We start from the raw sequence: 14895 nt of genomic DNA, 5'->3' as shown, positions 1-14895 counted from the left end.
TGAGCCCATAACCTAGTTACCTTATTTTCTTTTCCTGTGAGCAGGAATTTCATTTTCTAAACCAGAACTCATCACCCAGCTGGAGCAAGGGAAAGAGACCTGGAGAGAGGAGAAAAACTGTTCACCGGCTACCTGTCCAGGTGAGTGGGAAAACACTGGGTGGATGAGACATGAGCTCAGCAGCTCAGAGGACTGGGGGAGAGGGGGCGTTGCTCAGGTGCTGGGGAGGAAAGCTGTTCCCCTGACCTCCCGGGCTGCTGTTTAGATTGCCTGACACGGCCTCCCTTCCAGATCTCCATCTTCATCCGAGTATGGATGGGGCTTTCCTGGTGTCTCTTGTCTCCTTCCTCCGCTAGGAAGCTGTTTTTCCTCCCACTGGGTTTCTCCTCTCTGGCTCACTCAGTTCTCTTTTATAGTCATGGGCTTCTTTCTCTTGTTAGTGTTTTTACAAAAGATCATCAAGAATATGGAAACAACTGTGACCTAAAGAAAGAAGGCAAACCCAGTGGAAGGAAGAAATGTAAAAAGCCAATAGACAAATTGAAATGGAATTCTAAAAAGACTGTGAGCTATTCGAGAATGGCTTTTACATTTTATAATGTTACATAAATATCTATATAATATCCTTAATTTTGCCTCTTAACCATCAAAGCCTGAACTATTTACTATCTTTAAGAAGAAGTTTGCTGGCCCGTGCTCTAAGGGAGTATAAGACATAGCCTTAACTTTTTATATTCTCTTAATACTTAATCTGGGTAAAATATAAAATGTAAGAGCATTGCAATTGCACAATTCCAATCACCCCCTCCTCCCAACATCCTTTGTGCTATAGTTGTCATTTGTATTATACACTCCGTATTACAATGTTAAAATGTTGGTTTTAAATACTCACATGGATTTGTTTTCTACCATGTATTTTTTTAATTAAGAGAAAAAATAGTCTTTAACTCATCCAGATAATTTATCATTTTCTTTTTTTTTTTTTTTTTTTGAAAATCTGAGTTTACCTTTTGTATTATTTTTCTTGAACCTTAAGGACTTCATTTGGCATTTCTTATGGTACAGATGGCAATGTATTCTCTATTGCTCCTGAAAGTGTCTTTATATTTTGCCTTCATTCTTGAAGTGTATCTTCACTAGATGTAGAATTCTACTTTGGTTATTTTTTCAGCACTTTAAAGATAACATTCCATTGTTCTGCCTGTCCCTGTTTCTGATGGAGAAGTCACCATGAACATAATTTACCTTTATTTCCTTGGCTACTTTTCGCCGGACTTTTGGTATTCAGCAGTTTCACAGTGATGTGACTGCCTGAAGTCCATTCTTCCTTTACATGTTTTTATCTTCCTGATTCTCTCTGTCCCCTTTTGGGACTATAGGCACATATATATTAGTCCTTTTTATATAATCTCACAGGTTATAGATCCTTTCCGTATTTTTAAATCTTTTTTTCTCTCTGTTCTTTAGACTGGATGATTTCTGTTGGTCTGTCTTCCAGTTTACTGTCTCATTTGTCATTTCCAATATGCTAAGCTCTGGCCAGTGAATCCTTCATTTCACTTATTTGTCAGTTCTGCAATTTCCATTCAGTTTTACTACACTTTTCTTTGTGGTGAGATTTCCTATCTGTTCACTAAATATAATCAAATTTTGCTGTATCTTCTTTAAATCAGATACTAAGTGGATACCTTATTAAGTGAAAAAGTTACAGGACTTTGTATATTACGCAGTTGAGTTTGTTGTTAAAGAGAAGTATATGAAAGAGTATATATCCATATGTTTATGTGAACATAGAACTCTGTTGTTACTTACCATTACTAGTGGTTACACTATTACTGGTGGTTACCTCTGTGGGGATAGAATTGGGGAGGGTTGGACAAGGAGCTGCTGAGAATTTTTCATCCTACTTTGCATTATTCTTAAATGACAGAGGCATAGATAACTTTAAGAAATTATATATGTGTTTTAATTTTTAAAATTCTTTTGGCAATTTTATAAATGTTTGCACAGAAGTATATATTTTCTTTTTCTGGGTAAGAAATTTTCTCCTCTTGTTTTTATTAAATTGATTAATTCTGTCTTCGAGTTGAGGGACTGTAGCATACATAATATAAATTGTTGCTGTTTTTCAACTAGCTTGTGTCCTTACTGTTCATCTGTTAGAAGGAATTCTAAAACTCTCCACAGTCCTTGTAATTTATATCAACTTCTCCATTTATTTCTAAGTTTTTGTGTTATATTTTACTTTATTGTTCTATTAGGTATGTAAAGGTTTAGGATATTTTTATCTTGCTCATTAATGAAGTTTTTAATACTGAAATTCTCTTAGTTCCATGAGCTATTCTTTCCTTTAACTTCCTCTTTATTTCTTTTTAGTCTTAGCACCATACTTTCTTGTGCATACTTTTCTATTTTATTGTTCATCCTTTTATTTTAAAATGAAAACAATGTCATTTGGGTGTTTTGCTTTTAAGCAGCAGCATATAGCTGGTGTTGCATTTGCTGTCAAACCAAGTGGTGTTAATTTTTAATAGGGACTTTGGCCTTTCATGTTTACTTAATAACTGATAAATTTCATGAGACTTGCCCAGGGCTTGACTGAGGCCGATGAGTAGGTGTTTTACTACAGCGCTAGGAAAGAAGGAAGGTCAGGGCAAAGGAAGTAAAACATCTGTATTAATCGCCTTGGGCCACCGTCACGAAGTAACAGGGACCAGGTGGCTTAAACAACAGAAATTCATTTAGTTATAGTTCTGGAAGCCAGCAGTTCAAGATCAAGTTGTCAGCAGGTTTGGTTGCTCTGAGGCCTCACTCCTGAACTTATAGATGGCTGCCTTCCCCCTGTGTCCTCACATAGCCCTTTCTCTATGCTCACACATCTTGGTTGTCTCTTCCTCTTCTTAAAAGGCCACCAGCCCCATTGGATTAGGGCCCACCCTTATGACCTCATTTAACCTCAATTACCTCTTTAAAGGCCCTGTCTCCAAATACAGTCACATTAGCGGTTACAGCTTCAACATAAGAATTTGGGGGGAACACAACTCAGCCCATAACAGCATCCTTGTGAGAGCACCATAGTGGTTTCATAGACTCTCCACTGAATCTGTTGTTCCATAAAAGGTCAGTTGGATATATAAGTCCATTGGATCTCAGTTGTATGAAGGAGTAAAGTATGATGGTGTTTAAGCTGAAAGGTCATGGATTGGAGCCCCAAATAAGGTCAGGAACCAATGTGCCCATGATGCTTGAGCAAAGTGAGTCAGAAGATAGAAGAAAAGGCTGTGTCAGAGAAGGGAATGTACACAGGAGAGAATGTGAAGATTGTGCAGTGTCTGTGAACAGCGTTCACAGTGCAGGTGAGGTCAGTGTTGCTAAGAAGTTGGAGTCTTAGCCAGAGGCTCAGCCCTATGGAGCACCCTGAGAGTGCTCACAGGTACTGGTGTGGAGAGGATGTGAGGCTGGTGGGTGATCAAATATTCAAGGCAATGTGTGAAACCAGGAGGCCTGTGGGTGATCCTAAAAGAAGTATGGTAGGTACTGGTGTGGAAGCCACATTACAAAACAAGGACATTCATCCCACTCTGTAGTGCTGAGATATAAGAGGAAGAAGCTGTCTATCTACTTGAGGGAATCTTATAGAAATCTTCCTCTCAAGGGACAACAGAGATAGGTCTAGCCAAGGACATGGAGGGAATGTTGGACAGAGAAGGAGAGGATGTAGGGGCATTATCTGACCTGTGTGTTCATTCTAGAATTGGCAGGTGGAGGCTGGGAAAATGCTGTACACCCTAACCTTTGTACTTTTACACAAATATGTGTTTTTCTCAATCTGAAAAGTATAGAATTACCGAAACATTTATATTAATAACAAGCAGCTTACCTATCATTGTCTTAAAGTGAAACCTATCTTTTTTTCTCTTGTTTTTAATCCTTGTTTTAATTTAAAGAAAAACAGCAGCTCTCGCAACGATGTTGAGCACATTAAAAAAATGCTGTACAATCCAAGGAGCAAGTCATTGTGGTTGCCCAGGAAGCTGTCTTGGAAACCCAAAATATATGTGTAATGGGAAGAAGACTGTTCTAGGTGTAAAATACATCTTAACAGTTTCATTATTCTATATTTGGGACTTGGATTTAAGACAGGCAATATCAGAATCCTCAAAATAGGCTAGTTACAAGAAAAGCATTGAATTTTCTTGGCTGTTTCATTGATCAGAATGCTAATTCAATAAATGTAACAGAATCATTTGCAACAACATGGATGAACCTGGAGGATGTTATGTTAAGTGAAATAAGCCACAGAAGACAAATACCACACAATCTTACTTATATGTGCAGTCTAAAAAGGTTGGACTCATAGAAGCAGAGAATGGAATGGTGGTTACGAGGGGATGGGAGTGGTTGGGGAAGATGTTGGTCAAAGGATTTTCACATAGAAGGAATAAGTTCAAGAGATCTATTGTATAACGTGATGACCACAGTTAATAACAATATATTGTGTTCTTGAAAATCACTAAGAGTAGATTTTAGGTGTTTTCACCACAAAAAATGATAGGTATGTGAGGTGATACATATGTTAATTAGCTCAATTTAGCCATGTCACAATGTATATATATTTCAAAATGTACACAATGAATATACACATTTTTTGTCAATTTAAAAATTAATTAGTTTTTTAAAAGTAACAGGAGTTACTATAATTATGAAGAATTATATACCCTCCTGAAGTGAATAATCCTTGTTATTTAAATTGACTAAGAAGCCTGGTAAAAGGTAACACAGAAGCATAAGAATGAGAATTAAAGCCAGGAGCTGTGGCTTGCATCTGTATTCCTAGCTACTCAGGAGGCTGAGGGAGACCAAGGCAGGAGGATCACTTGAGGCCAGGAGTTCAAGATCAGCCTGGGCAATGTAGCAAGACTCTGTCTCTAAAAAATTTATTATTATTAGCCAGGATGAGATGGTATGTGCTTGTAGTCCCAGCTACTCAGGAAGCTGAGGAGGGAGGATTGCTTGAGCCCAGGAGTTTGGGCTGCGTGATCTATGATTGTACTACTGCATTTCAGCCTGGGCCACAGAGAGAGATCCTATCTGTAAAAAATTTTAAAAATAAAGAATGAGAAATTGAAAATCTGGTGAAGTAAAAATAGAGCTTGTATTTCTAAGTTGAGTATACAGAAGACAAAAAATAGTTATTTTTCATATGGAGGACAGAAATACACCAAGTTATAATTCTTTTTTAGTTACCAGTATTATTGTCAAGTTTAAGCTTTTTTTTCTGTTTATTGGCAAGCTAAATAATTGTACATGTTTTTAAGCATATATAGTGTTGATAGATGGTATTTAAAGTTTTAAGTTTCAGTCTCAAATAATTAACATAAGGCTGATCTCATTAGTTTAGGCAAAAATACAAGTAAAATTACTGCATGGGAACACTTTGTGTAGTTTTGTTTTTGAATTTTTTAACAAGAATATTTATTCTTATAATGATTTCCTAACAGAGATCTTAGAAATTGAAAAACAACATAATCAGTCTTAAGTTAAAAATTGCCTGAAAAATATGCCATTTCTGGTATTTACTTTGAGTAAAGTAATTGTAGATTCACATAATTTCTGGCACTGTCTGTAAATTATAAGATACTAGTTGGACACATATATCTACATTTGCCTAATCTTGAATATTTATGAATGCAATATACTGATTTTTAAAATCAGTGTAGGTTGAGTATCCCTTATCCAAAATGCTTAGGACCATAAGTGTTTCAGATTTGGGGTTTTTTTTTTTTGTTTGGTGGGTTGGTTTGCATTTTGGAATATTACCAAATACATAATGAGATACCTTGGGTGTAGGACCCTAGTCTAAACAGGAATTTCATTTATGTTTTGTGTACACCTCATACACATGGCCTGAAGGTAATTATATTTTTCCTTTAAGGATGCTGAATAAACTGAGTTTTACGTGCCTGTGTTTTGACTGCAGCCTGTCATATGTGATCAGCTGTGGAATTTTCTACTTGTGGCTGCATGTTGGTGCTTAAAGATTTTCAAATGTTTGAATTTTGCAGATTAGGGATGCTGAACCTATATATTAGTCTTGGAAGTTTAGATTAGTTAAACTTTCTTTGAGAAAGCCTACATATCAGAACTAAGTTTTATATCACTAGAATATTATGCTAATGCTATATTTACACTGATAAAATAAGGGAAAAGACATTGCATCTGTCTAATTTACAGGCTTTACCTTATTTTGAAATATTGATTCCACCCTTTACAGTTACATACCAGCTAGTAAGGTCATTTACATACTGTAGTCTATAAGCCCTGAGTGCCTCACATTTCTTTCTTGTAGTGTGACCTAATAACCAAGGTGCCTGGCTTAATTCACAGCTAAACTTTTTTCTTCAGAGCCAGAACTTCAGCTGCAGCAAGAAAGATTTCCTGCAGAAACTGGCATATTTAAATCATTAGGAGTTCAATTTTCAATTTTACTTTTTATTTATTTATTATTTATTTATTTGCTTATTTATTTTTGAGACAGACTCTTGCTCTGTTGCCCAGGCGGGAATGCAGTGGCACAATCTCAGCTCACTGCAACCTCCGCCACGCAGGTTCAAGCACCTGCCTCAGCCTCCTGGGTAGCTGGGATTACAGGTGTGTACCACCACACCCAGCTAGTTTTTATATTTTTAGTAGAGACAGCGTTTCACCATGTTGGCCAGGCTGGTCTCAAACTCCTGACCTCAAGTGATCCACTCGACTCAACCTCCCAAAGTGCTGGGATTACAGGCGTGAGCCACCACGCCTGGCCTGATTTTTTTTTAATTTTGTTATTCTCGAGTTTTTAAATTTTAAATTTGTGTCAGTACCCATTAGTCTCTACAAACCTATCAGTACAGGAGTACCTTAGATTTAAAATACTTTATAAACAAATTAATTAACCTGGTAATATTTTGTGTTAAAATTTCTTCTCAGACTATTCCTAGTGTATACACAGAATGGCAGATTTGGTGACCAACTGAAAAAATTGACTACTGGAGACTTAAAGTTTTGTTTTTCTTCTGTCACTCCATATAAATATTAAAACCATGTTGAATTGAGATTTATCTGAAGGCGCTTCAGTAATTCTGAAATACATTTTGTGTAAATAAAAGCCTGCCACTTTACAAATAGGCACAGCAGTTAGGGCTGTAATAAGCCGACATACCAGAAGCCTTGGTTTTTATAAGGGTGGGTGAGAGGTATTACCTGTGTCAAAATCATAGTCACTGTGCTTAACTCAGGACAGACACAGAAGTTCCTTTTACTGCTGAAAGTCCTACTTACCCATGACTATGCCCTAATATGTATGAAGGTAAGCCAAGGAGATATAAGCGGTTGCTTCCTTCTCCTGTCGTATTCAAGAGAAACAAAACAGCCAATAAATCAAATCTGACAACAACCCAACTCGTTTCCATAATCTCAAGGAAGTTGCTGGCCAGAAATAGAAACACAAAATCAGTTATGAGTTGTGGAACCTCAGACAACCTAGATTAAACCAAAACACTTAGTGAGAACTCAGTGAAAGCAGCTAGGATTTACTGCTGAGAAGGGGACTTGAGGGACCACCGGGCACCTGTCCTGAGTATAAGGGCTGGAAGCGCAGGCTTTCTCTGCAGGAGCTGCTCAGCACTGGCGTGGGGAGAGGGTGGCATCAGGTTAGATTGTTGGTTCCCCCTTCTGTCATCAAAGCCTGAGGTAAAGGCCACCAGAGCTACTGAAAGGAGAAAAGGTGAGCGTATTTACTGGCCAGGCAATGAAACACAGAAGGGAAGACATTCACTTAGGCAGTTTGCTGAGTAGGAAGAGTCAGGAATTTTTAAGTATTAGGAAAAGGAGGTTCTGCTCATTGTAATTAGGATTGAAAAGTAGCATTTCGTGTAGCATGGCATAATTCTGGAATGTGGATGTGTACACACTTTTAATAAGCTTGATTGTTCATTGGTCAAGAAAAAAGCGTTCGGGTACATCCATTGAGATCTCTACCTGGTTACTCATATTGCCTGGTCATTGATTGCCTTCAGCTGACTAGACCCTGTTGTGATAAAACAATATAATCAATGTTGACATCTCCTACACAAGAGGTACTATAAGTAGAAATTTCTTCTTTTACACTGATTTTTGGGGAACATTTTATTTACACTAATTATGGAAATGGGTTGGGGGTGCTAGGAGGGAGCATCCTTTAAGTCACTGGGGGCCCAGGCTCTGTGTTGTCCATTGCTGAAAGCGTACTGCCTCCTAGAAATTCTGGCATAGAGTAATCTAACAAATCTTTTTTGAGTGGGGAGACAGCAGTTCGGGTGTGTCACATGCTGTTTCACTAGCCTCTCATGCTCCTCCCTGTACCAAGGCTTCTCTGTTCACTCCAAGTAACTGCTTTCTCAGTCCATCCCCCTGTCCTCATAGGGAAATAAGGAAGGACGTTTCCACGTGGGTCCTAGTGTTAGACATCTTTCCATCACAGAAAAAAGTACTTGTGGACGTGATTTATCTCATTGTGGGTGGTTGTGAGTTAGAAGATAATTCATTGTATTGAAGGTGAAGGGGAACTGTTCCATACTGGCCCTATTTACACACCCAAAAATGCCAGGGATGCTTGTATAGTCTGATATGTAGAACAGGTCTTACCAGTGGGTTTTCTAGATTGTAATGGAAGACGTGAGAAGTAGTGGTAGGCTGGAGAGGAGGCCATGTAAAGGAAGTCCCAGTTGGATGGCACTTAAGGCGTAAGTGTTTTGAAACTGAGGGGATGTGACTACGCTGATTGCTCAGGCTGCCCACTGAGAACTCAGTTGTGACTCACACTTTTCTCTCTGCAGCAGATCCAGAGCCAGAACTCTACCTTGATCCTTTCTGCCCACCTGGTTTCTCCAGTCAGAAATTCCCCATGCAGCATGTGCTGTGTAATCATCCCCCCTGGATCTTCACATGCTTGTGTACAGAAGGTGACGTCCAGCCTGGGGATCCGGGCCCAGGGGACGAGCAGAAGCAGCCACAAGCCTCTGAGGGGAGACCCTGGAGTGATGAAGCAGAAGGTCCCGGGGGAGAAGGCGCCAGGCCTTTGTTTGGACGAACAAAGAAAAGGACTCTGGGAGCGTTCTCCAGGCCACCCCAGAGGCAGCCAGTCACCTCTCGGAACAGCCTCAGAGGGGTGGAGTTAGAAGCCAGCCCAGCGCCGACGGGGAACCCTGAGGAAACAGACAAATTGCTGAAGAGGATAGAAGTCTTAGGATTTGGAACAGTCAACTGTGGAGAGTGTGGACTGAGCTTCAGCAAGATGACAAACCTGCTCAGTCACCAGCGGATACACTCAGGGGAGAAGCCCTACGTGTGCGGGGTATGTGAGAAGGGCTTCAGCCTAAAGAAGAGCCTCGCCAGACACCAGAAGGCACACTCGGGGGAGAAGCCGATTGTGTGCAGCGAGTGTGGACGAGGCTTTAACAGGAAGTCAACGCTAATCATACACGAGCGGACACACTCCGGCGAGAAACCTTACATGTGTAGTGAGTGTGGGCGAGGCTTCAGCCAGAAGTCAAACCTTATCATACACCAGAGGACACACTCCGGGGAAAAGCCTTACGTGTGCCGGGAGTGCGGCAAAGGTTTCAGCCAGAAGTCGGCTGTCGTGAGACACCAGAGGACACACCTGGAGGAGAAGACCATCGTGTGCAGTGACTGCGGTCTGGGCTTCAGCGACAGGTCAAACCTCATCTCCCACCAGAGGACGCACTCTGGTGAGAAGCCCTACGCCTGCAAGGAGTGTGGGCGATGCTTCAGGCAGAGGACCACCCTTGTCAATCACCAGAGGACGCACTCAAAGGAGAAGCCCTACGTGTGCGGGGTGTGTGGGCACAGCTTCAGCCAGAATTCAACCCTCATCTCTCACAGGCGGACGCACACCGGGGAGAAGCCGTATGTGTGTGGGGTGTGCGGGCGAGGCTTTAGTCTCAAGTCACACCTCAACAGACACCAGAACATACACTCAGGGGAGAAGCCCATTGTGTGCAAGGACTGTGGCCGGGGCTTCAGCCAGCAATCCAACCTCATCAGACACCAGAGGACGCACTCAGGGGAGAAGCCCATGGTGTGTGGGGAGTGTGGGCGAGGCTTCAGCCAGAAGTCAAACCTTGTTGCACACCAGAGGACGCACTCAGGGGAGAGGCCGTATGTGTGCCGGGAGTGCGGGCGAGGCTTCAGCCACCAGGCCGGTCTCATCAGGCACAAGCGGAAGCACTCGAGGGAGAAGCCCTACATGTGCAGGCAGTGTGGACTGGGCTTTGGCAATAAGTCAGCTCTCATCACACACAAGCGGGCTCACTTGGAAGAGAAGCCTTGTGTGTGCAGAGAGTGTGGCCAAGGCTTTCTCCAAAAGTCACACCTCACCTTACATCAAATGGCACATAAGGGGGAGAAGCCGTATGTGTGCAAGATGTGTGGGCAGGGCTTCAGCCTCAAGTCTCACCTCAGCAGACACAGGAAGACCAAGTCTGTGCACCACAGACTGCCACCGCATCCTGACCCTGAGCCGTGTGCGGGGCAACCTTCCGATTCCTTATACTCTCTCTGAAGGCAAAGATGGGGACAAGGACTAACAGTCAGAATGTTGACACTTTGATGAAATAGAGAAATGCATTCTGTAAGTGGTCAAAGGGCGTTTAACTGTTTACTTTCCCCACACTAAGTCTTCTCCATGTTTTGTGGCCTTCGGTTGTAATAAACTTGGCTTCTTTATACATCTGTAACTGTGCCTGTGTCCTTCATTCACTCATCTATAACAGGGATAGGGAATGATACAGACATCTGAAACCCTTAAGTCCGCTATTCCACAGGAATTCATTTCCTCGGAAAACAAGAACCAAATCATTTGTAGATTTATTGGAAAGACTGGTCCTTTGTATGGGGAGAGAATCTAGGAACTATGTAAAGAGATTTCACAGGAGGGGAGGGGATCTTCCAGAAAATGTGACTTCCTCTAGTCCAGCTCCATCTGCAGCTACCCCCATCCCTTGGCTCTGACAGCCCCCTTTCCTGCTTCTCTCCTCCCAGCTTTCAAACATCTCTGTTGTTGCCTTTACCCCTGACTACCTTTGTTACATTTCTCAGACTTTTTTAGTCCCTGGTCCTTCCATCGGGGGCCCTCTCACCAATACGTTGTCCTCAGCACTCCAGTCCCAGGGCCTGGTCTTGCAGCTGTGACCAAGCAGAGCCTTGGATCTCAGTTACACCCATATCAGACCACCAAGAAAATGGATAATCTCCAACCACCCCCAGCTATACCACCTCATCAGCACCTCCGTAACTACAGTCAGGCAGTGCATAATGTTTGTCTGCGATGGACTGCATATACAATGGTGGGCTGGTAAGATTATAATGGAGCTGAAAAATTCCTGTCACCTAGTGGCATTGTAGACTTCCCAATGGGACAAGATACAGAGGTGGGTAAGACAGTGCTATGGATCCTGACCCTGTATAGACCTAGGCTAATGTGTGTGCTTGTGTCTTACAGTTTTTAACAACAACAAAAAAAAAAATTAAAATTTTTAAAATAGAAAAAAGCGTATAGGATAAGGATAAAATGAAAAATATGTTTGTACAGCTGTACAATGTTTTTGTTTTAAGCTAAGTTACAAGAGAGTCAAAAAGTAAAAAATTTTAAAGCTTATAAAGTTAAAAGTTACAGTAGGCTAAGGCTGATTTATTATTGAAGTAAGAAAAGTTTAAAAATAAATTGAGTGTAGCCTAAGGGTATAGTATGTACTTCTGTAGTAGTGTATAGTAATGTCCCAGGCCTTCATATTCACTCACCACTCACTGACTCACCCACAGCAACTTCCAGTTCTGCAACTTGCCTTTTATGGTCAATGTCCTATACAGAAGTACCTTTTTTCTGTCATTTATGCTGTATTTTACCTTATCTTTTCTATGTTTAGATGCACAAAGTCACCCAGAGCAACTTCCAGTTCTGCAATTTACTATTTATGGTAAGTGTCCTGTACAGGTATACCATATTTTTGTCTTTTATGCTGTATTTTACCATACTTTTTCTATGTTTAGATGCACAAATAACTTACCATTGTGTTACAGTTGCCCACAGTACTCAGTGCCTACAGTACTCAGTGTAACCTGCTGCACAGGTTTGTAGCCTAGAAGCAATAGACTATGCCATGTAGCCCAGGTGTATAGTAGGTTATGCCATCTAAATTTGTGTATGTACACTCTACAGTGTTTGCAAAATGACTAAATCACCTAATGATTTCTTAGAACATATTCTTGTTAAGCAACACTTGACTGTATATGACAATCTTTAACCATGTGTCTTCCTCAGCCCTCCAGGAACAGGGATTAAACCCTTGAAGCCACATTCCTCAATCAGTCCTGTAATACCAGTGTTTAGAACTTTGAATCATGCTCCTCTATCCCGGGACCCAGTTCCCATGTCAGTCATCAGGTAATTGGTCTAAGGTCTTTCAGCCACACAGTCTCAATAGTTATCCTATCTCAGGGCTTAAGGTGTTTAACCCTATGTAAATATTATTAACCATACCTCCTCCAGTGTGTGGTTTTGCTCAAAATAAGTGTCCTTAGGCCGGGCGTGGTGGCTCAAGCCTGTAATCCCAGCACTTTGGGAGGCCGAGACAGGCGGATCACAAGGTCAGGAGATCGAGACCATCCTGGCTAACACGGTGAAACCCCGTCTCTACTAAAAAATACAAAAAACTAGCCGGGCGATGTGGCGGGCGCCTGTAGTCCCAGCTACTCGGGAGGCTGAGGCAGGAGAATGGCGTAAACCCGGGAGGCGGAGCTTGCAGTGAGCTGAGATCTGGCCACTGCACTCCAGCCTGGGCGACAGAGCAAGACTCCGTCTCAAAAAAAAAAAAAAAAAGTGTCCTTCAAGGTAAAGATCATCTCAAGGGTACAACTGTAAGACCCCTTTTAAAGACTTCAGAAATATTTAAGTGTGTGGCTTCTAGACTGTACACAAAATGGTGCTAAATTTTAAGGGAATCATCCCATAGCACCTTGACACTCAACCCAAATGAGGGGCTTGTCTTGAAGAGCTTTGTGGATATGGGTTTTGTCTAATGGAATGAGCTTCAATAAGAGGCATAGGAAACCCATGACATTTGTAACAGAAACACCAGCTTGCTCTGAAAAGGACAGAAAAGCCCCTACCTCTTTTTATGGGCAGGAAGGCAGGGTGAGAAACCTACTAAGCTGCAAGCACAGGCCAGTTCTCATGGAAAAGGAGGAATAACTTGGACTGCAGACATCATGGAGAATCACTCTCAGGGGCAGTACTGTGCTACAAAGGTAACTGGTGGCACGTGCCAGCTGAACTGCTGCATTTCTATGAACCAGTACCTGCTGTTTCCCCATTTTTTGATAGAAGCACTTTTTCAGGGATAGTTATCCCTGAATCTACACTGGGTGTTAGATATGCTTCTTTGGTTCCCAGGTCTTCAGATAAAGCATCATCTACACCTTGACCTGATTCAAAGAATGAGATCCCGATCTTTGAGCCAATGCCATAGTGGGATAAGACTTTGGGGGCATCTTAGGAGGGATGAGTATATACTTCACATGGAATGGATGTGTGAAAATTGTTTCTAAGATGGACATAATCAATTCCTTCCCTCCTTATATCTATATTATGAGATGGGGTGAAGAGGGGTGTCCTGTTACCTTCCCCATGTATCTGGGCTGGTCTTAATGACTTGCTTCATCAAGAGGGTGTAGCAGAAATGATATTATGGGACTTCTGAGACTAGTTCATAAGAAGCCTTACAGCTTCTACACTTTGAACCCTGCTGCCATGCTGTGAAAACTTCTAGTCACATGGAGAGGACTTATGGAGGTGCTCTGGTAATCAGCCATAGCTGAGCTAGCCAACAGTGAGCCTCAACTCCAGTCACATGGGAGAGCTATTTTGGAGGCCTGTCCTGTCAGACCTTTCAGATGACTGAAACCCTAGGTGACATCTGCAACCAAGTGAGGGACCTCAGGTGAGAACCATTCAGCTGAGCTCAGTCAACCTATAGAACTGAGGCATGATGATAGTAGTTGTTTTAAGCCTCAAAATTTAGGATTGTCTGTTATACAGCAATGGAACACATTTATAACCTAGGACTGACTTTCTGATTCAAAATCTCGAAGTCATAATGAAAAAGGTCACATTTGTCTGTAGAAAAATAAATTCTGCAAGGCAATTCACACTTACGGCCAAAACAAAAGACAAACTTGATGGAGATGCTGTCTTTCCTATCTGCATAATACCATTAGAAATGAAATTTTAAAAATCAAAAACACAATAGAAGATACTAAAAAACACAAGGACAGATAACAGCATAGGAAGAGAAGTCTTCTTTCATTTGAAGACATCCTTGACATCAGTAAAGATACAAATGAAAACCACACAGAGATATTTGCACCTGCCAGATTAGCAAAGACTACAAAATTCGAACATAGTATTGTAGACGGTGGAAACAGGCACACTTACACATCGGTCTTGGGAATACAAATTGCCACAAGTCTTCTGGTGGACAACTTGGTAATATCTCTCAAAATTTAAAATTCATATTCCCTTTGAGCCCAAAATCTCACTTAATGAATTTATCCAATAACTGTGTATGTTTATGTGCAAAATGATTTAGATAAGTTATTCAATGCAGTCATGAGTAATTTCAAATTTTAGCAAAGAAAAACATGTTCAGTAGAACTGATTGAATAAAAATCATGCACAAATAGGACAATATGCTGTCATAACAAAGAATGAGAAACATCACTATGTACTTATATGATAGAATCACCGGCTGGGCGCGGTGGCTCAAGCCTGTAATCCCAGCACTTTGGGAGGCC

General features: G+C 41.3%; 1 protein-coding gene across 4 annotated transcripts in view; it reads left to right on the top strand.

The window, feature by feature from the left end:
- ZNF133 (zinc finger protein 133) overlaps positions 1-10781 on the top strand; it is a 29523-nt gene extending 18742 nt beyond the window's left edge. For 2 of the 4 annotated variants that reach the window (XM_028828158.2, XM_015149550.3), the window contains 2 exons: positions 45-140; positions 8862-10781. In XM_028828158.2, the coding sequence (XP_028683991.1) occupies positions 45-140; positions 8862-10606 (1841 nt within the window). In that variant the 3' untranslated portion in view covers positions 10607-10781. Of the gene's footprint in view, positions 1-44; positions 141-8858 lie in introns of all 4 variants that reach the window. The other 2 variants (XM_015149551.3, XM_015149549.3) reach the window with 1 other exon arrangement.
- The last annotated feature ends 4114 nt before the right edge of the window (positions 10782-14895 follow it).

Source organism: Macaca mulatta, chromosome 10 (assembly GCF_049350105.2).
Source record: "Macaca mulatta isolate MMU2019108-1 chromosome 10, T2T-MMU8v2.0, whole genome shotgun sequence".
Classification (NCBI taxonomy): domain Eukaryota; kingdom Metazoa; phylum Chordata; class Mammalia; order Primates; family Cercopithecidae; genus Macaca; species Macaca mulatta.
Note: the sequence above shows the minus strand (reverse complement) of the source record. Positions and strands in the feature narration are given on the sequence as shown.